This window comes from Echinococcus granulosus (genome assembly GCF_000524195.1).
Source record: "Echinococcus granulosus chromosome Unknown EG_S00096, whole genome shotgun sequence".
Classification (NCBI taxonomy): Eukaryota; Metazoa; Platyhelminthes; class Cestoda; order Cyclophyllidea; family Taeniidae; genus Echinococcus; species Echinococcus granulosus.
The window spans coordinates 240,660-264,063 of NW_020170476.1; the positions used below are offsets into that span (position 1 = coordinate 240,660).

The window sequence follows — 23,404 nt, forward strand, 5'->3', positions numbered from 1 at the left end:
TTAATCGAAATCAGAGGAGCTCCTGGAAGATGAGGGCGTGGAGACGGAGGATACCGACGAAACCGAAGATGCCTCCTCGACATCTGAGCCGCTATCATGGTCGATCAGTCGGCAAGACCTTTTAGACTAAAAGGGGGAAAAAGTAGGCTAAATGCTAGATCATAGCTGGTTAGAAAACCATAGAGGTAAACAAGTACTAAGGGGGCATTTAGCGGAGTTTCAAACCAGACTTACAGGTGCTCAGCTACCTTCTAAGAGTCAGGGTCTAGGTCTAAAACAGTAAACGAATATGATGGGAGGTGACAACGCAAAGAAAAGCGAGCTCTAAAGCGGTAATAAGGTTTGCGAAGGGTGGTTAGGTAAATGGGCTCAGAGGGGCGGGGTGGAAGAAGTGGTCTGGAGGGTGCAAAAAACGACAGTTTGCTTCTGCAATAAAATGCAACCAGCAAATGAATTGCTGGTCCATTTTCTGTCGGTTAATGGGGTGTCTCGCACACATCAAGCGCAAGTAATCGTAGGTCAACTTAAACAACGACTGACCATGTAATAACACAACTAAGGGTATTTGTTAAACATCCGTTAAGTATGATGGATTTGTAAATAGAGAGTGGCGGGGCGAAAGGAACCAAATAAGCGGAATAGGGAGGAGAGAAGGGGGAAGGACAAGGCAGTATGAATCAGCCAGAGAGGGCGGAGGGAAGAGCAGCATAAAAATGCGCGAGAGAAAACAAAAAGTAGGCACCAGAGCGCATACAGCCGTGTTGTTAAGCGTGTGTGTGTGTGAATGAGAGAATACTCACGCACACGTGATAGCTCACTTTGTGAAGATGCCTAAAACACGGCAAGAAATTAACAATGTTGTGCTAAGCCCTCTTGCCTGCGCTCATACATTAAAAATGCTGCCGCACACAGGCCTTTCAATAACTTAACCAGCGTTGGCTGGGAAAATTATGTAGAGAAAGATGCCACAGAAATGAGACCATACCTCTCTTTTGAAGCTCTCGCTCCTGGGAGATGGTTGAGCAGGCTGAGACTTCTTCCTGGCTGTCTCCATCAACAGATGCTTGGCCACGGCCTTCTTGGCAGCAAGAGCCTTCATTCTCCGACGCTGCTCCTGTTGCGTCAGAATATCCGGTGTGCCAGGAAGGGGGGCGAGATCATACTTCGGTCGGGAAAAAACAGGCCTTTCCGCCGAACCAGAAGTCGTCGCCGCTACCACTGCCTTCTTGGTGAACGACGGCGAAGGTTGTGGGGGGCATTTAGCGGGTTTTCGAGGAAGTGCAGGATCCTCCTCCAAACTGGAGAGGGAGGAGAGTTCGGTATCGCTCAAGTGATGTTGACGCTTTCTGGAGCTCGACTTGGTAGTGGTGTCTTTCTTTGGCATGGAGGCGGAAGTTATAGTGTGCTTGCTGAGGGTCGAGGTTTCCTCTGGATTTGACTTAGTGAGCTAATTATGGAAGAAGTCAGAGCTTGGAAAATGCCAACACTTGAGAAATACAAGGATGTCTGTCGATCGGTCAGCCAATGAGAACCCTCACCACAATGAGAACATATTACACCACCTTTGTTCACGCCCAGTAGGTAGTTTCAATGGGTGTGAAAAAACTGCTCAGACATGCTGTCATTGATTGGTGGGCTTTTATGTGCGCATTCTTGCGAAATGTGACTGCCTTTTAAGGTCATTTCCTGAAACACTTCTACAGGTTATTAACACGAAATCCAATGAGAAAGCAAATTCGATGAGCTGTCACGTTTCATAGATCCTTTGAATGGACAGAAATACTGCGCAAAGAGTCCCTCATCAAGTGAATGCTCGAACAAAGAGTAAGACTCCTCACTCGAGCATCACCATTCAATCTGCTCTATGTGGTATATGGAAAATAATGACATGAAAGAAACAGTTGAAATGTAACACCATTGGTGAAAATGGTAACCCTCTAACTGTGGTGGGAGTTTCAAAAGTTCACCTTAGTTTACTTCTTAAAAACGATTTTACTCTGAACAAGTACCGTAGAATCACACAATTCGAAAGGCGAAGTACACATCCACTTACCGAGATAGTTTTGGGAGATTATACATTTATCAAAATGAAAACCAGTAAATGTACAAGTGGGGAAGCTCACGTGTTTTGACGGTTTGGTGGAAGGCGAACATGAAGGTTGACGTCGCTTTTTCTTTTCAGTGTACCGCATAAACGCGGACTGTTGCTTGGTCCCGCCTGCCATTTTGCGCACCGAGCTAGTGTCCGAGAGGGAAGAGAGGCTGTCGCTCAAATTGCCCGTCCTATCCTCGCTTACATTTTCACCGACCCGTCGATGCTTTGTAGATGAGGAGTGACCGCTCTTGGTCGGTATCTTGGTTGAGATGCGATGGTCACTATGGGACTTTTCTGAAAGATGAAAAAATTTATGCAAGCCCAGCGAAGCAGTCGGTGGAAATTTTCATTATGTGTGCTACAAACTCGCAAATCAGATGTCTAGGGCCTCGGGCAGCCGCCCATTTCACTTGATTTACGTGTTGGCCAGCAGCTAAGTCGAAGTTATGCCAACGAGTAACCTGAAGTCTGGTACATTCTCTGTCACAATAAGCAAAGGCAGCAATACAGAGAAATTTAAAAAGGTGAAGGTCGATTGAGCAAATGCAACCAGCTTTCACGTCTACTGTACTTCGTAAAAGACATCTACGCAGGTTTGTGATACACAGAAGATTGGGGATTGTCTATTTTTTGTATCATACACAGTTGTGAAGATGCTCGAATGATCGTTGGTATGCACATTCTATAAATATCAAGCCTATCAATAGCTGTGCCATAGTAAAACCTCAACAACTAACCTCGAAAGGTCATAATTGCCAAACAACACGGCGAAAATATTCCATATGTGACCGTGTTACAAACTAAAATTTGGAGTGTGGGAGAAAATCAACCCCATGAAACACAAAAGCGTTATTGAAAAGGAAGGGACATTCCTGTTACTATTTCAATTCCTTATCCCACCTCCGTCCGTGTTTTTTAATGAACGGTTTCACTACCCATAACAAAAGCCAAAGCATTGTTTACTTAAGCAACTCCTCACATTTACCACTAGTCGGAAGGCACGACTCTAACGTGATACAAACTCATGACACCATCCCAGTCAGCATACAACAGACGATTTCACTGCCCGCAAGTCTTGCAACAAAGGCCAATAAGGAAGTGCTTGAAGATAAGACATAAGCAGTGTCTACCTCTATCTTGCACAGTCCTGAAGCTACATCATCAACGTCCGCCAAACTACTCAAATAGACTAGGCATCTAGCAGTTGGGATTCTTGCGAGTGCGGCCTGATAAAGAATGAAGTTTAGCTGTCCTCTACACCCTCCACACATTCCGCAAACACCTGGAGATCATTGGGTGTGCATGTATTGCAAATGTTAAACTTATCAACTCTGTTAAAATAGCAATATTTCCCAATACCCAAATCTGAAAGGTCATAGCTCTCAACCAATGCCATGTAGGTGTTTTGCCTTTGATCATGGGGGTAAGACAAGACTAAGATGGGGAGACGTAAGGCCATACTACTTTTCTAGCGTCTCACAAACTGTCTCAATGGCCGCAGACGTAGTTCAAACATTTCAAAATTAAAAAATCCATTTTCATTCGGCTTTCTCTTAAGAGGATGCATTAACAAAATGTAATACAAGCCGTTCCAACAGCTCAAAGAATGTAAATTGAAGCACACGAAGAATTCATAAAGCAAAAAAAAAACATTAAATTGTAAAACGAGAACACCTTTTGCTATCATGGAGTTTCACCATTCCATCACATATAATTTCAAAGCAAAAAAGTGCCGCAACAAAAGTCAACAAGTCCAAGGATAAAACGAGAACCATTTTGCCTTAGATAAGCGGAACAATAAACCAAATTCAAGTGATTAGAGTAATTATGTGGAGTGTGGACTCCGGAAGGAACAACTCAAGCAGCACCAAAACTACTACCTCTAAATCTCTCAGTCTCCCGATGGGTTGGAATCGCCGCCGCTGCCCTCTTTGATTGTACCATATCGCCGTTAGGTCCGATGGAGGGACGAGGCATCGGGGGCAGAAGAGGAGATGGAGGAGGCGCGATCTCCATGCCCAGAGCCTCATCAGACCCATCTACAGTGAGGAGTTGGCGGTGCACGAGGAGGGCCACTCGGAGGACGTTGATGTCCAAATTTGCCGCGTCGCCAGCACCACTGTCACGGACTAAGGCCTCCTTCAGGCTAGGACTCACAACTGGCCATGCAGGATTGAGGGCGCAGGAGGTCACTATGGCGGGGATCTCAACCAATTGGTAAAGCACGCCTGAGTGAAGCGTGCGTGCTGAAGGCGATGGAATGGGTTTTTGCAAATGTTTTTCATCGGTGGAGGAGTAGGAACTCAGTTTACTAAAGGGAAGCAAAATAAGTCCGTGGTTGGATTAAGCAAACTAGGCACGTTGCAGGTCTAGCAGAAGAATTGGTGTAATCGTACAAGAGATCACATGAGACTTGCCAGTTTACCACGAATCGGTTTTTACGCCCTGGGCATCAGATGCCTTTTAGGCAAACTATTCTAATAACCCCCTCTGCCCATCTATACATTCGGAATAAAGCAGCTTCCAGACTCATACGTCTTTTGTGCCCACAGGGATCTAACCGATGCTAAATTAATGGCAGCGATGGTGATGTCGCTCCAAAAAAGGCAACAATTGCAATTTTAACGACTGTCAAAAAAAAAAAACATAAACCGCAGATAACTAAATCACGGCGGATAGTTGTTTTAAAAGAACACGTTACGGCTTGACAACTGTCCAAACCTCGAATTGAGTGCTTTCTCTGTAGAGCACAGCCCACCCCAGCCCCAAGTAATGCCTCGTACAAAAATTCCAAATCGGTTCAGAAGTAGGATGCAAAAGGTAGATCCTAAAAAAATAATCAGATTCAAAAATATCCCAGTATCCAGAAATTTCTTAGAGGCAAAAAACCATCAGATGATCCTCATTCCCATGTCGCAGGTGTTTTTAGTGTAGGTGAGTACTGATGTAGAAGGGGCAATTACAAGGTGCGCCAAGGGCGATATATGAAACAAGAGGAACACAGAAAGGGTGTTTGTTTTAACGTATTTCCGTGAATTGGCTACTGCGCTAGTAGAAAAGCACTCTGCTCACGTCGCCTACGTTAACAGCCTCTAAAGCTACTTCATTAGAGATGCTCCAAACGGTAAAAACGAATGATAGAAGGAGGTGATGAATGTAAATCACGCAACTTTTGGTCGAAGATACAGCCATTAGACAGGCGTAAAGGCGATAGGATACTTCAAAAAGATGTCAGCTTGGCAAATATATAACTTGGGCGTTTAAAGGGACGCATAAATCTCACAAAGAAAAATGAGATGCCAGATTCTCACTTGGAAGTGACATCGTAGGCCTCCTCGAGGTATTTGCGAATGGCCATAAGAAGGAGGCAGGCAGGGCCATTGCGAAAGACCTTTTCGCGGAAGGCGAGACGTTTGCCCGCAGCGACTGGTCGATTTATGCGGTCAATGGCCTTTCGTTCGTTCGGACCCACCTCTAAAGGCATAGCCGATTTGGCAAAGAGTTCCGATTCCACGTCTTCCAGGAGATTGATTACCTAAACAAACGGAAAAAAAAACTGGAACTAATGAAAGATGGATAATAAGAGCTAGTCATGCTACTAACGATAGCTTCAGGTTTGACATGAAGGTTGGAGTTATGGGAAGGCAATTTCAAAAGCTTGCTTACTGGATTTATTTTGCAGCAATTGTCCATGGGGATGTGTAATTGGTATTTCTTAAGTCCAACAATATCACAACATTTTAAAGATAAACTTGCAACCCTTCGTGAAATAGCGCCTCGCTATTTTAGAGAACAAGAGATTACATAAACATGACAGAGGTCAGTCAAACACGTGTTTCTAAACGTCCCGATTGCCGTTTAACAGACCGATTCTCATAAGATCAACAGCACCACTGGTTTTGCAATGACCAATGCCAAAGAATTTCAGATCACAAAGGATGAAACATCTGTCATAAACACAACGCAGATGACTTATTTTGTAATTATATTTTTATTTAACATTAGAAAACCTAAGATGGGAAGTGGATAAAGAGGGACGATAGATGTGCAACTAAAAGCGAAATGCGTGAAACATGAATTTATGAGAACTTGTTGGTGATAGGAAAAAAGAAGTACACTGACCGAAAGAGTAAATTCACAGGCAGACGTGTGAACGCGGCCGATACCGTGCAAGTGTGTGGGAATGCACACATTACCAACGACAAAGTTGTGAAAATCACCTACCTTTCGGTCATAAATGAGAGAAGGGGGTTCTGTTACAGCATCGACATCAGTTCCAACAGCACTAGACTCTGATTTCAGTTGAGAGGTTGAAACAAGGCAGTCCTGGAGGCTACGAACCAGCGCAGAGCCAATTGTGCTAATACGGAGATCGAGATAGTGTGCTAGGTAGTAGACCTCATCCACCGTCTTATAGGGAAAGTGGGCCAGGTGATCGCAGACATAAATAAGCTCTGAAAGACCATTGTCTTCGGATGTTGCGTCGACGACATCGGTTGCCGTGGCACCGAGAGTGGAGGCAGATTTCCTCACTGTGACATCCGGTGCCATTGAAATGTAAGGCGAAATGGCTTGGGAAGCTGGTTGCGGAATCTGCGGTAGACGACAAAGTGTGAACGACAACCACTGGGCACCCAGCCATTCAGTTAGCTAGCAATACACTCGAATCACTCTTTTCACTGATGTGTATGCTTACACAATATGCGAGGTTTATTCCGCAAAAGAAAGATATCTTTTGCCAAATGAACCACTTTGGCACTGTTCATCCTACCTACGCTGCCAGTTTTGCAGCCACTCCTTTAGTTAGTAATAAAGCTAAATTTAAATCAATGCATCTTTTCCCATCTTTAGGAATAATTCAGACGCCACAAATCACTACTGAAGTTCATGGAAATTCCGATTTAGGACACGGTCAAAAGACGAGGAAGGAATAAGCTAGTCGCCTTGTCCGAATGGGCATGGGTGCGGACGTGTAGTCCCAGAGCCAGCTGCTACTGGTTAGCCCTTTACCCGCACACGCATACACGTCCGCCCAACCAAACATAAACAGAAGTAGAGATAGGGTGGTAGGGGGGGGGGGGGGGTAAGGTCAGTGTCCCGGGCAGATAAGGTTGCATTGGGTACTAAAATGTGATTGAGTATGAAGGGATGCGACGTACGTAGTCCATGTCAAAGAGGTTGACGAGTGAAGTGATAAGAGAACGCCGGTGTTGTTTGTTGCCCTGCAGGAGGCTGTAAGTTGGGTGGCTGAGGGCGAGGGGTCGAGCTTGTGCACTCGAGACGTCTGTTTTGTCAGGGCAGGAGGAAGTGGAGGTAGCAGCAGCTTTGCCAACATAAGCGCCACGAATAATCGTCTGCTGCTTGTTCAAAGATGATGCAATCATCCGCTGGAGAAGAAAACCGCTGCGAATACCTTGCGCTGCTTTCAGCTGAGTGAGAAAAATGTATTGAACATTGAAAAATTTCTTACCAAAAAGGAATTTGACAGCTACAAGCAGATACCATTTACACAGCCAACATAATCGGCAAATTATTATTCAAATATAGGTTCACCTATTCAATTTACATAGTTTATATGATAGAGAACAGGGTTCACGCACTCCTTATACATCCAGTATTATAAATTCTGTAAAACTAATAAGGCAGAAGAAGTAACTAATTTGTTTTGACTGAACCAGTTTAAAATATATGTTCTAATAGCAATCACAAAGCATAACTAGAAGTTCGTTGAACATATCATTAACCTATTTGCTGGTAGATTCATAAAATGAATTTCATCTACATTCCTTCTTATGAAGAATCTACAAAATCTGCGCAAAACTGAAAGTTGATACAACACACGAAGCGAAGTGCTACTTCAAGCAAATAGCGATAGGGCATAAAGAGCGATGTAAAAGTACAAGGAATAATGAATCAGGGTAGAATATTGGGGCACTTGTGAAGTACCAGCATCCCGAGCACTGACTTAAAGTGCAGTAAACATGAAAACTTTCACTAAGCAAAAAATATCACATTTGGAGAGTAAAATTCACAGTAAATGCGGAGAAAAGAATACTACTTGACACATTTAAAAAGGTGTCAGCTAGCCAGAAGGCCACATACCAAGAAGAGGTGCCAGTGTCTCCACGGTCGGGAGAAAGGCTGAATAGTAACGTACCATTAATGGTCACAGTTTTGCAGACTCTAATTTTCATTCCGTTACACATAAAAACACTAAAAAGTACACAACTAGCGTAACCATTATAATGTAAGGGGAGCACTTTTTTCAGTAGCGATCTGCTCACTTCCGAAGGCATTATTTAGATGAGGGGGCGGACAAGAAAAATATATGAGGATTACTAGGAAATTGCTCGTTTACGCCACGAGATATAATGAAAACAGCAAAATTCTGACAAAACGCAATACACCAACTTGGTACGCAGGACGGGCGAAGTACAGTACAATTCATTTGTGAAAGCAGTGGTATTCACACGTTCAAACACATTCGCATACGAAAATCAGCGGTGAATGCACGTGGGCAGGTGTAATGAATAAACCAAGCAAATAAACGGATTTCTACTGTATCCACTCTGAAAGTCATGCCTAAGGTATACGACGAAAAAAAGGCAGAGAAAGAAGAAGGGTGAGGGTATTTCAAAGGGTACTAAATAGAGAATTCATGTTCTCTCTCCAAAGGGCAATGTAATTTCGCCCAGCGCACGTACAGCCGCCCAGTTTTCTCTCACTCTGTCCCACCCCTCACCCTAACCCCCTCATGCTGACTAAGTGGATGGATAAAAAGGGTATGAAGGCGAAAGAGTCGAAGTTGTGATTGATGAAGGCGCGTGCACACACTGGTGGTGTTAGTGCGTGTTGGAAGAAAAATTACGACCAAATTTGATGCCTCGTCATATCAAGGCGCACGTACGCACCCACACACACAGGGTGGTTTTTGAGGTTTGTTGATAGACGACAGAGGGAGGCTGTACTAATCTACAGAAGATGATTTGATCAATGGCAGAAGGAAACGCGACATTCCGCATAATATGAATAAGCAGTCACAAGAAATAGGGCTAATTTTGCGCGACAAAACTGTCAAAATCAGAAGATCTGGAGTAGTCAAGATGATCCATTTTAAAGTAATACTCAATAATAACAGGATTCAGTGATAAATAATTTACTTGGAAAAAATTCAATGTGAATGGAAAATGTGCAATACCTGGGAAATAAATGAACTAATAACCGGTAAATGTATTCAATCTTCAAAGTGGACTAAAAAGGCCGTGACTTTTCACAGGAATGTAATGAAATTACCAGGTTGTTTAAAAGTATCTAAAAAGATGAAAAAATTCGGAGAACTGCAAGAGAGCCACGTTACATTTGCGGTTGAAAATCACCAAAAATATGCTTGAAGGTAATGCAACGAAATTGTAACCATTAGAAAACCAAAAAAACTCTCAGGGTTTGTCCAAAACTAGTCACAAGGGAAACGAGTAGTTTTTTTGCAAAAAAGCGAAAATGCAAAAAAACCGAAGCAGTGTAAGTACTTGCTGTGGTATTCTGATGCAATAATTACCCGGTTTGAGTCAAACCAGCAAAACCAGATGGTTTAAGGCAATTGAGATGAAGTGATATTAAAAAAGTCGACAGTGTCAGAGTGATGTGAGGGGAAAAGAAATTCCACCCATCAAATAGCTCAAGGTTGGTCAGAAAAGATGAGGGATCTAGAATGTAAAGGTAATAAATGGTTGGCATACATTAACTATTAAGGTTCCAATAAAATAAAGTCAGAGATGACAGTTTCCAAATCTGTCCGTGCTTACAACAACTTAACGAGATCAAAGACTTGGAGAGAAAGTTACACGGAGGAGTACATTCTTGAGACCACTTCGATGGGATTCTGTCTATCACGTCACCTCAGATAACCTGGAAAAGAGTAAGACCTTGAGTACTGGCACCATATGTAGATGGCTAAACGTAACAAGATAGCAGCACTGTTTGTTTTTTTGAGAACAGGGACAGAAAGCTGAGAGTAAAAGAAGTGATACACAAAATCAGTTTGTTTCGCACATCCCAATATGATTTGAAGGCCTAAAAAACTGTAAATGAATCGCGTAACACAGAGATCGGTTAAAAACGATAAAGAAATTTGAAGAAAACGAAAACAAAGTACCTTCCAGAACAATTCAATGAGGTATATACCTATCTATACACGCAGAATAACTCGACAAAAGACGAAGACCTGAAGAAGTGACGAGATACACATGTATAGGCTGTCAGGTCAAATAATTTGTTTTTGAAAAACACGAGACAGACACTAGGAGCCATTACAATTTTTAAAGTAATAAGGTTAAGTTATTAATGCATCTAGGGCAGTTCAAAGAGATGAGGAGCTATTAGGTGACCGGCGATGAACCAAGTAGGATTTCATATGGAAAACATAACAACGATTTGGAAAAACCATGGAATGTGTGCATGACAGAATACCATTTAAGTAATCCAGACTATTCTGAAATTAGGAATAAAAAGTCAAAAAGGGGAAAATGAATTCCGCTTGAGACAACCTAGCAAGATTAACTGTTTTTGCTACTGGAGAACTGTGCTGCTCTAATATTTAAAAAATGTGGAAATGCTAGTTTTTGATTCACTCAAAATAACTCACCAAAACCGGGAAATCTAGTAGAAGACCTGAGAATTTAGAAGAAGTGAGAATTATCAAGATTTTAAAGGTAAGAGTCCCAGTGTATTACAAAACACCTCAATGAAAACACCAGCTTGTTGAAGACATCCGAACAAGAATGGAACACCTGGGGAAAAGTACGGCAACTTCAGCGAAAGAGGAATCGCATGATTGGGTTCAGACAGATAGGGTTAATTTTGATTTTCAAAGGTGCAAAAAAAAACAACTAACAGCTAGAAAACCCGAGTATCTTTGAGAGATCTCCTGAAGAATGCTGATGGCTCGGGACCTAACAGCAAATTCAGGATCAGTTTGGAGGGAGATGAGAGGGGCGATGAAGCTGACAGGATGGACGAGACCCTGACGCGCAGCTGTAGCAACGAGAGAGAGGGCTTTGGTGCGTACTGTGGTCGAGGGGCAGATGATGCAGTGCTCTAGAGCAGTCTTCAAGTAGATCTGTGCCACTGTGCCACCGTGTACCTCCTGACTATCTCCCAGATCTTTCAGCGATTCTTGCTTCCGTCGCGCCAGCCCTGGGAGACGAAAAAAACGAAAAATATACAATTTCCTCAGGTGTTGGGAGAGATCTCAGATTTGAAACTTCTCGAACTCACAATTGCTATCATTACTCAGCATCGTTTTCTCTTCGTCGACCAAAAAGGCGTTTATACAGTCGAGAACGATACACTGAAGATCAGCAACAGCTTGTTGTGGAAAAGTGGCACTCACTCCGGAGAGAATGCTCTTAAAGAATTCCTGAAGGCGTGGCGAGCGGAAAAGGTAATCGTGTCGGTTGGCCAAAAAGGAGAGACCAGCAACGGCCTTTTTGGCCATCTCAACGTCCTCATTACTGGTGGTGATGAGGGCACGACGAGCTTCCTCATCGATATTCATCAGAAGAGCAGTCTCTGAGAAGAACATGAGAGTGTTGAAGACCTCATCGCGGTTGTTCGTTCCGATATTAGCCTACAAGGTGAAATGAGGGCATCAAAATCCCACCATTACAACAGGAAAAGCCCACCTGTTAATGAAGCCAAATCGTGTGGTAGATTACGCATAAAAGGGGATAACGGTAAAATCCCCATGGGAAACATCCACAGTTTTAAGAACAGAAGGGACGCTAGATCAAATAATCCCGAGTCACAATTTGGCGAGAACGAAGACCCACCTGATGGGTAAGAATACTGAGATCAATGGAAGAGCGCCGAGCACCAGTGTTAGACTCGTTACTCAGTTTGACGGCGGCGTTAGCAAGATCCTTGAGAGAGAAATGCTTGCAAATCAATCCAACAGCATAGACAGCGCGGAGTACCTTGGGACGCGCTTTCAACGGAGAACGTAGAGAAGAAACGGAGGAGGAGGAAGAGGCGGTGAAAGCAGTGTGTTTGGAGGTGAGCCTCCTTAGGCGCTCTGTTGCAGCTTTGCGTTCTTGTATTAGACATTCTGAAAGCAAAGACAGTCAATTGTTACCAGCTTTTGTTCTAATAACGTGAGGTATTTTGGGAACACTTTGGATTCGAGTTACAGCCTCTACTACGATTGAGCACGGTTTTGATAAGGTCATCAAATATTCCAATTTTTTATCTCACATGTGCCAAAAAATAAAGCCATTTTCTAGCACTTTCTAGACCAGCTAAGACAACACATAAGTGCAGTAGAACTGTGTTTGTTTTAATTTAACATACTGATGCGTATACCTGTTGGAGCCACCCGCAAATTGCCTCCCACACCGGTGCTACGCCATTAGTATGATGGTAATAGTGCCACTTTCCGCCTCTTATGCCTAAAAAGCATCTACATGGATACATCGGACGCTAAAATGTAGGCAGCTTGGTAGGATTTATCCAACAAATATTACTCCTTTGCAAAAAACATGACAGAATTAGGTTATATCAAGTTACATCGCAACGTATCGGCGGCTATTTACTCAAGACTCCTAAAGGAAAATAATCTGCCATGGATAGCAAAATCTGTTCAAAATACGTAGTATTTTAGCGAATACCCCGATCTCTTGCTTTGGATGGTAGCTGCGAGTTGAACGAGTAAAAACCATCCGCGAAAGAGCTGGTAACACCACTGATATCTAATAGTAAAATCTCATGATTTGAGGACTTACAGGATAAATATCCAGGTTGTATCAAAGTGGAAAAGGGAAAGACAGAGTAAAATCAAGATTAATAATTGAGGACCGATTTGCAGCCGAAATACCGAACATTTTCCAGTCCTAGATAGTGCGCTACAAACGAATGCCTGCAATGCTGTTTGTAAATCGGACATGACAAGTGAGACGCAACACTGAAAGTGAGTTTGAAGATCCTCTCACCGTGAGAGGAAATTATTGAGGCTGGCTTCAATTCATTAAATATTAAGATGATGGAGAATAATTAATGTGGAGGAAGGAGCAAAATATTAAAGTATATCTATACCTGGCCTTGACGATGTTGTCATTAACTTATTGAATAATCACAAAAGGCAGATTAGTGAACACCTGGGTAACCAAAACAATATTTTTACATTAAATGAACGGATGCAAGGCATGCACTCACTATAAAAGTACAAAATAAGTGTGTGAATTAAAGCGAAGTTTATGCGCTTTGAAATGCAGATCAGAAATGACTGCAAATAAGCATGAGGTTAAATTCTCGAGCAAAATAAGCAGTCGACAAGAACCTGCAGGGGAGAAATTATCTATTAGAGGTTCAAAAAGTTGGATCCAAAACGACTTAAGCAAACAATAAAGAGGGAAAGAAAGTGACGGTGTATAATTGAAAGGGAAAATATTAAGAAAGGAAGCATGTAACCAAGGCATCGGAAAGTAACTACAAATGACAGAAAGACAAGAAGGAGGATTTCAAGTCAACATGCTATGTAGGTCACCGGCGTTAAACAACTAGCCGGTTTTGCAAAACCAATTACTTGAGTGGGCCAATTGAAAAAGAAGAGATTGGTCCACGGCAAGGGAGTGCAGGAGAGGAGGAGAATGCCCACTTAGCTATTCACACTGATAGTAAAGATAAAGAGGAAATGTTAGAAGCACACATGGGGAGGGAAAAAACAAGAACTTTTACTACTGCTCCCTTGCAAAACAAATTCCTCCGATGGAAATCAAAGCGAGAATGATTTTATGCATCTTCAAATAAAGATACCAGAGAGAACACAGGATTTTTCAGGCACCAAATGAGGTGGAAAATCGCCACCAGAAATAAGCAGAAAAGTGCCAAAGGACAGTAGAAATTAAAGACGTACAGATCAAGATGCGAGGAGGAAAAACGTTTGGACCGCATTTGAGATAAACATACGAATAGGCTATTTACACTTTTACAGAGATGATAGCAGGGGATAATTTTTTGTACAACAGTTAGCCTACTTTACCGATTTTGGGATGGAAACAAAACCCAGGTATGAGGCAGAAGAATTTAGGATCTTCAACACAAAAGGTAAATGCATCCACCATAATGAACACGTAGGTAGACGACGAAGATCAAATGGCCTGATAATTATAAATTTGACAATCACAGGTTGAAGACCGTGTATCTTACAGAAAACGACGTGAATCGTATCAGGCGAGATGATACAAAGGTAGGCAAATAGGGACCGAATCAAGCTAGATTCTACCATCTCACAGAAATAATGGGGGGCAAAACGTCAAATTGGATCACCCTGACCAGATCCACAATTTCAAAGGAGATGAAAAAAATAAGGTTCTGACTGAGTCAAACTAACAAAACTTTGCTCAAATGAGACAGTACTAACCATAAAACTGAGCGAAACAGGTGGCCACACGGGAGTAGTTCATGGTGAGCTGAGTAGCGATAGCTGCCAGGCATGCAACCGACGAGTCCACAACGACACGACAATGTCGCTGAAGAAGGACGATCAGGTAATCCTCCAAGGCATCCGTGCCATCGCGAAACAGTTGACTAAAGCGACAGGAAAGTTACATGACCACTACTTTTTGACATAATTTAGCCTGTCCGCACATAAAACAAAAAAATCATCTTGAAGATCGAATCGCCAGATAAACACTTTTATGGTGTAAAACTTTGCTCAAAACAACCGTCCGCTGCGGTTATTACTGAGACAAGAAATTACTGCCTGCATTAGTAATAGAACAAATTGCCGTTAAAAACGCGGTAGTGAGACGTTGGGAAAAAACAGTATCGAGAACTTGACAATGAATTAATAAAGCACCGTCATACCTCAACCGTGAGCCTCGTTCGGCGGCAACATGGCGGCAGCACGATTCAATAATCTCTATGGCGTAGGAGAGAGTATTGCCATCCAGAACGCCCCCATTGTCCTGCGAGACAGCAGCGAAGGCGACCACTTCGGCTAATATGGGTATATGCTGCAAAAATAACTGAGGCCGAGGTTTGGCCATGATGCTAAGTACTAGGAAAACATTCTGTACTGACAGAACGTCTGGCGGTTGAGTAGAGCATTTACAGTGAGCCTCAGGGCTACATGGACGTCCTCGATTGTGTTTCGGGTGAAGTGGACAACTTGCTGTGTGCCAGCTTGCATCTAGACGAAATAAAGAAGAGGGGAATACGTGTTATTACTTCAGTAAGAATTATAAAATTTAAAGTAACCAAGCCACACTTTTTTTTAAATTAACACAGTTTTCGTGCCCCAGAAGAAGGCCCCAACCTCCCACAGTTGCAGGCTAATTAGATATTGATTAAATTACAAATGCACCTGCGGTGGGGAAGAAATAATCGATAATTTGCTACAAAAATCGATAAGTGAACCTTGTATGTGGGAAGCCATTAAGCGAGGTGAAAAAAGGAAGTGGACAAAGAAAACAGACTGAGAGATTTAATGATATGAAATTCGTGTTAAAATGCAGATGAATTGCTAATAGATGCACTTCCGGCAACATGAGGATGCGACGCGAGAGAAAGATGAGAGCTTACTGTGGTAGCGCTGAACTATCTTCAAAAGAAAGTCGACAATTTCGGAGCTGGCGGCGTCAACTTGAACTGCCTTCTCTGGTGATTCTTGGTTAAGAATCTGTGATTAAAAAAGCAAATAATACTGCAACTGGTGACTAAAACTACATTGAAAATCCAAGTAAAAAGTGTGCAATCGTTTTATCTGTTGCGAAAAGCGTCTTTTATCTGAAAGCTACATTTCCGTGTGATTTCCCTACATCAGACAGCAAGGAGTAATTACACGGCATTGCGATTGATCTATGAGCGGCTAGCAAAGAGGCACGCGAAACCCTATGGACAGAGATGAAAGCAAATTACAAGTCAGTGGCGAAAAACCATCACTGCTAAAGGGGTATGCAGTAAGGCGAATCGGGAGGATAAAGATTTCAGGACACTCAATTAAATGAGGACACCTCGCGAAATTTGAAACGGTCACCCTGGCGTTGTGAAAATGAAATAAATCTCCGTCCACAACATAAGGCGCTCGCTAGAAGGAGACACCCAATCTGCGGAAAGACAGCTGACTATCGGACAGCAGTTAGGACGGGGAGAGGAATGGAAGAAGCTAGCAATTGTCTGGGCGCTGCAGCATGTGGACAAAAAATCCCAAACACGTACTCGTAAGCATGTCCTGCAGGCAAAATTCAGTCATATTTCATCTGGCAGAGTTTTTGTTTAACAAGCAATGCACGTGAGTCAACTGCTCCCCTCCTGCTTTCGCTTCATCAACTATATTTTTTTCAACACACTGGAGGACGAGGACGTGAATTAGGGATTTTTCCGTCCTCTTGCATGAGTCAAGTACTTACCCAATGACTTTCGCACTTTTTTCTCACTGTTGGTAAAAGAGAGTGCTTACCGAGGCCATGAATTCTTCCACCACACCAGAACCACGGCCCCGAACGCTTAAAACCACCTCACACATGTTCCGGGCAAGTTTTTCGAGACGTACGGCCAATTTGGAAGCGTCCACATCTTCACCAGTTCCAAAAGTGAACCAGAGCGCTGTGAACGTCTCCATTACAATTTTCTATTCAGCAGAACGACAAATGATTAGGACAAAGAGATCGATTTATGAACACAATACAGAAGTATTGTCAGTTCACCTTGATAGCATCTTCGTCATTAAAACGTCTAAGAAGCGTGACACAGGCATCAGATCGTTGTTTAGAGGTAAGCAGAGGTGTTCGAAGTGTGTCATCAGAGTCAGAAAGAAGGAGTTGTTGCAGACTCTTGGCAGCACGTTTGCGAACACTGAGTTGCATATCAAGCACCCGATTGACTAGAGGCTTGAAGAGGCGTGATGGAAAGGCAGAGTCGGGGATGTTGACCAGATGTCCAGCCAACTCGACGGCTGCCTCGCGCACCATCGGTGAACCATCCATGAGGCGAAGAGGAACGATTGAGAGGAGGTCTGAGGGACTAGGAGTAGGGCTCTCCGTGATCACCGGTGCTGGAATGCACTCTGGATAGGTCTCAACCAAGTTGGACAGACCCTTCAGTGCTCGAGTACGTACAACAAGCGATGCATCGTGGACCATCTGCAGAGGAGGGAAAAAACCAATTGTGACATGTTGATCTGAGAACGTTTTTCAGGCGTATCAAAGTGCTGTTTGATTACACGAGTCTTTCTAGTCTCCAGAAATTCAACCTCCACACCAATGGCCTGCTCTACCAGTATTCCAAGCCCTGTAGGTTCGTACAAAAAACTACTTGCAGACATGTAATACCTCAGAGAAAATTCCGGTTCTACATAGGTGGAAGTGTTGGTAAAACCAAATGTCACCGGTTGGATCTACGGCAAAGTGCCACGAGATGAAGGTATCTGATGGGGTCAGGCGAATCTACGGGGAACAGTAGCAGAATGGATATTAGAAATATTCAGGCTCGGGTTCTGCAAAACGTTCATTAATGGAGTGATAAGAAGGCTCGGCAGTACAGAAACAGAAAAGAGACAAAGAAAAGTGAAAACCAGATCTCCGAACGGGCCTTCGTATGTCACGTGGTCGACATACGAAAAAAAAAACGCTGTTGAATAACATTCAGGCTTGAGCAACAAAAAAACGGCTGAACTTTTAAAATGCATCTCACAAAGGGTCTCATGTCTCCTCACAGCGATCAGAAATCATCACATGATCCTCCTTTCTGCAGAAATGCCAAAAGCGGTCACCAGGGGTGAAGAAAAAAGAGGACAAAGATCGGTATAACAGAACAAGGCTTTTATGCCTTTGGCTAAACGACTGACTCGGTCCCCGCACCCATTTAGTGGCATCTCACTTATGCTAGACAAGGTGTTCTTCTCCCAAACCTCCTGAAGGCTTGTAGTAGAGCTACTTCTAGACTCATTAGTCCTCATGATTAATTTTGACGCTCCCGTCCATTGCTATCCCTATTGTTGCCATTCTTTGGGATCCTGGTCTAACAAGAGTCGCCAATAAGAAGACCCAATGTATTCATGCATTTACGATCACCTATCCCTCTATTCTTTCTTAAGAGGTAAAATAGTAATGACAGGTTCATCAAGCTATAAAAACGGAAATCCTTTTGGCACGGGTGTCTTGTGTACGCACATATAACGAACAAATTTGTTTAAACAGGCAATTGTGAGGGCGTATGTGGCACAGTCGAGATCTAGGCGCATCAATCAAGTAGCTAACGAGCGAGCGATTGTGTGTATGGTGTGGTGTCGACAACTCTTGATGGAGCACTGTGTAGTTGGGTGTATTTAATTGTCGTAATGTGCACACACAGTCTACACCATGAATAGCACCATCAATAACATAATACCGCCTACACGAATGAGCGCATTCGCAAATGATGAGCGTCCAGCTTGCATGCTTAGTCCAGAAGACAGGTGACAGGTCATATTGACGCCCTCAAGGATTTTATTTGAGGCTAGAAACAGGCAATCTTCCATACGGCATGGTATACGTCAGCATCAGATCCCAACGCCTCTGTATTCCCACAAACAAAAATTATGTACATCTCCAGAGATAACCCGAGTGCCAATTTGATGACGGTGCAGTGATAAGTCTATTGGTTCTAATAGGAGTCACACGGACTACTGAATAAAAGCTTTTGAAAATCAGAAGTGATGAGAATGCTGTTCAGATCGAGAGAGACTACGCACCAAGCTGATTGTTTAGGCACAACTACGCTTCTTGTGTGCCCATTTAACCAACCCCAAAAAGGGAGGACTCAGAAGAAGTGAGTGGAAGAGCGACTGACCTTGACAATCTGCATATAGAGCACATCGAACCCGATTGGATTGTGAATATGCGCGGCAATTTTAGTGGCAAATCTATGTGCACAAGCGGTTTTTTTATGCCTGATGTCGGCGCCCACACCGTAGCCAGTGTAAAGAGCCAGCTTCGTATCACTCAGTGGCCGCTCGCCCGCAATGCTGGGCTCAGAGGCTGCGGGGCTGATGAGACCCGCACGGTTGCTGGTAGCACCACCGCCGCCACCACCACTACCCGCTCCACGCGTGGGAGGTAACCAGGGGGCTATGCCAGAGATGCTGTGATGGGTTGAGGCGAACTCCATTAAAAGACCCTTACGGATCTCCTCCAATTGTTTTCGCCTCTCTTCAGTTGATGAAGGTGTGGTTAAGCTGAGTTCCTGGTTCGTTTCGTGCAACCACGTCACCAAGTGGAACCTTTTGGCAGCCTAAAAGGGCCAAAATCCAACCATCAACGCATGCACACACGCGGCGATGCAGGTGTCTAAACCAGATAATAACGATGCCGTACCACTGTGAGACCATCAAAGTGGTTATACCGAAGGCGCGAGATGAGTTGATAAGCGAAATCTCGCTGTCGTGTGTGGTTGGGGAGTTCCCCAGCAGGGGCAGAAGCAGCATCTATCTTCGATTCGTCGGCAATACCGAGAGTAAGATGATAGAGACCCAAAATAGGGCTTCCAAGGAATGTGGAAAGTGCACTCCTAGCCTCCCCTAGATCAAAATTGCTTTTATTGACAGAACCCCGAAGCTTTTGGAGGTAATACATACCTCCAGTGAGAGTGATAAGACTATCCAAAGCAATCTGACGAGCCATGGAATCAGCATTTCGATTTGACGCTGAGGTCGTTGTGGATGAGGAGGCCGTAGCGGAAGCAGCAGCTCCTTGAGTGGGAGTTTGACTTCGCGAGGAGGAGGGTGTTGTGGAGGAACCATTTAGCTGTTGGATCAGGAATTTGCCAAAAATAGTGAGCAGGAGACTCGCTACTGGCCACTCAATTGGAGCATCGGCTGCTACCCTCAGAAGATCAACGAGAACTGTGTCGACAAGTGGACTCAGATTATCCTCCCCCTTAGCAACAGCTCTAAGTTAGAAATGAGGAGGGGCAAATAAATTCCAGTGGGTTTATAGGCATGCTGTAAAAATAAAAAATTACTTTCTGAACATCTCCGAGATCAGAAATTGAGAGGTGCGAATGGCATTGGTGTATGCACTGCACATAGACTTCTCCTCCTTCGCCAGCTGCGTAGCATCCATGTTGGCGTGTTGGTCACTCATGCCGGTGCCCGTGGTAGTGGACTGTTGGCTGACACCACTTGACGGGGTGGCCGGTGCACCCGCACTCGAACTCCGTCGCCCACTAGCCATATGTGAAGGGGCGGGAATAAGACCCTGGATGAGGGCCATAAGGACTGCGGTGAAGGGATGCACACGAAGGAAGTGCGAATTCGCCACAAAGTTATGGGCAGACGAGGAGGAAGTTTGGGCGTTTCGGCAGAAGGGCTGCCAACCTTTGGTGAAACTCCCCGATGCTAAAATCCTGTTAAAACGCAACGAGAAAGCGGATGTATGGCACAAACTTTCTGTGGAGAAAATATGTAATGCTTTACTCACCAGAAGTTTCGCATAGCGGAGCAGCTTCTGGCAAAGGACGAAATAGAAGTCTTATTAGAGACCGCCTTTATAGGTGCGGTGATGAGATTTGACAGAACATCACTGGCGACCAGACGACGGTGTTTATCATACTGTAAGAAGATGATGGACGCAAGGGCGAGCGCAGAGCGCTGCATTTGAAGACGCCAAGCGTTGCGCTCATAATATTCCTTCTGACGACGCTCCCGCCGCTCCAGCGACTCACCAGGGACGGGATGAGGAGCCGTCTCAGGGAAGAGGATAGCAGAGGGTGGTGAAGAAGAAGCAGTGGTGCCTGGAGGGGGTGACCTTCGAGAGGTCCCAGGGCTAAGCCCACAAGAGATGACGAGAATAGCGAGGTCAGTGAGGTGCATAATGAGGGAGTCGGTGAATCGACCTGGGTGGAGACGCACGAGGCTAGCCAGACCACACAACGCTTCACTCAATCGACTGCCGAGGCTTTCACGAACAAGGTTTGTGAGCCCCACAGGAATGTTGGACCCGGAGCGTTTGGACTCTGGAGGGAAAACGTGCACAGTCATTCAGTCTGCCTGATTCAGCAACAGGGAGTCCCTCAAGAACCTGTGCATTTGCACGATTGACAGATTGACGAAGAAGGGGGCGAATTGCAACAGCTAAGTTTCTGTATTTTAGGACAGACATTAGTCACCATACGGGAAGAGAAAATTACAATCAATAAACAGGTACAACCGAAACCATGAAAGCGTTAGGCGATAGTAAAGAAGTGAAAGTATGTATGGTATTTGCTTCTCAGTCTCAAAGGAAAGCATTTACCTAACAATAGTGTCCAAAAGGGTTTGACCGAGGGGAAATTACTCCTCTTTGCATTTTTGCAAGCTAACTGAAATAGAGTTTGCAAGTCAGATTATCACGAGTCTTAAATGTTTAAAAGACGATCAAGTTGGTGGACAGAGATGCATCTCGATTCAAATGTAAGCTCCCTTTTCAAGTGGATAAAGTGAACGCTTGCAGCGCGTAAGATGACACCGGGACGTTCAACACTGCTGTATCACGAGCACAACTACTATGATGGGACTGTCAGAAAGGGTAAAAATTCGAAAAAAAATCCAAGCCTTTAATTAAATAAGATGAAAAGACCACACAACAGTTAGTAAAATCGACATGAATTCATCAGTGTAACAGGTAATTAACATAAAGGCGGGGTATATACACACTAAAGTGGAGAGACGCGTTTGACATTTAGAGCAATCAACAACATTAATCCTCGTCGGCAAAGTTAAGGACAGATTAGCCATATCGGGGCACAAAAAAGCATGTTACATTGATGTGCAGCATAATGCGGCCGCAAAACATACTCTTTTGCTAAACTTCACTTGCTACGCCTGAACATTTAAGCACCAGATAGATCTACAGGGGCAGATCAGAAACTAATTCAATAGTAGGACGTCAAGGTGATATGACCGACACAAGTGGTTTTTCGAAGCCTGTGATACGAACACTGACGCCTAGTTTAGAGGTGTGGAAACCTACAAGCTGCATTTAAAGAACAAACCAAAGTTATTATGTCCGCAATTTTTCTTAACTGGATCTTTTTGACCTGGTCCCAACACCAAACCAAATACTGAATCTCCGCAGCATACGCTGAAGATGTGAACTAACTCACCGTCAGGAGTACAAATGACGGTGACTAGTCGATTAAAGTGGAAGTGTGTAATAGCGGTGATGGCTTCCACGAGTTCTTCCATAGCAAGCAGACGACTTCGAGGGACATCAGGTCCAGCAATGATGTGAAGAGCAATAAGTGCGGAATCCAGACCACGCAAAATTCGCATCCACACCGGATGAGACCATAACAATGACTCGGAGAGTAGTTCACTGCTGCCACTGTTGCCTTCTGCACCACCATTCCGACGCTCAATGCGAGCCTTTCGGCGCTGGATAAGTTCCTTGAAATTCGCCTAATAAGTTGATGAGAAATAAAATTCCATCACGTTGAAATACGATAAAATTTCTAGGAAGGTAAAAAAAAGGCACTCACAACGGTGGGATTGGGAGCCATGAGCGAAGATGCATCACGAATATTTACTCTTAACAGATTCAAGAACCTGACCAAACGTCCATTAGGTTCGTTGGATATGAATCCAGATACTCGTGCCTCCTCCGCTTCATGATAGAGGGCGTTTACCTCACGTCGGGATAGGCGTGCCTCGACCGGTGTCTGATCAACGACCGAAGAGAAATCCTCGCCCGGATCAACTGCGGTTATGCACATATCACCAGCTGTTTTGGAGAGATCCAGGCCCCCAACTCGCAATAAAAATTCGGATATGTGTGCAGAGAAGTGGGTCCATGTGGCAGCAAACTTCGCGACTTCCTCAGCTATCCGTTTCTCTGCCTCCATGACCATCTCGGTCCGATCGGAGTCGGAGAGATCAGAGGAGGCAGCTATGTTAGAGGAAGAAGGGGAGAGGCGTGAGGAGGCTACTCCACCGGCAACTGCAGTAGCGGAGAGCGCTTTGAGGGACGATAGTTCATCCTTCTCGTATCTATCGTAATCCATCGCAGAACTTTCTGTACACGGCTCAGTGCCAGATGTTGACTCACATCTTTGTGGAATAGGCTTCCTACGCTCCTCCGAGGAGCAAGAACGTGCATCAGAGTTGGTCTTACGATGGCCTTTGCTAAAGGAGGCTGGACTGAGCCTACAAGCGTTTGATGACGAAGAAGACGAGGATGATGAGGAGGAGCAAATTAGGGGGCCCTTTTGCTTTTTACGAGAAACATGGGATCTTGACATAGACATTTCGGCGGATCGATTGTGATTGGAGCTCCGCTTCGAATTGCGCTCAGCAATAACCAT

The 23,404-nt window shown here is 44.1% G+C and overlaps 1 protein-coding gene across 1 annotated transcript; it reads right to left on the reverse strand. All coding sequences in view use genetic code 11, as the record gives it.

Moving 5' to 3' along the window:
* EGR_08117 (Nipped-B-like protein) lies at positions 1–23,404 on the reverse strand (the record flags this gene model as incomplete). The annotated part of the gene is made up of 22 exons (XM_024497366.1): positions 1–126; positions 986–1,447; positions 2,124–2,389; positions 3,976–4,406; positions 5,407–5,630; positions 6,320–6,688; positions 7,255–7,524; positions 10,986–11,287; positions 11,369–11,720; positions 11,923–12,197; positions 14,508–14,674; positions 14,954–15,278; positions 15,671–15,767; positions 16,548–16,718; positions 16,795–17,229; positions 17,310–17,483; positions 18,917–19,357; positions 19,441–20,014; positions 20,087–20,470; positions 20,545–21,079; positions 22,208–22,502; positions 22,583–23,404. The coding sequence occupies 22 exons, from the start codon at positions 23,402–23,404 to the stop codon at positions 1–3; spliced, it is 7,497 nt and encodes a 2,498-aa protein (XP_024348237.1).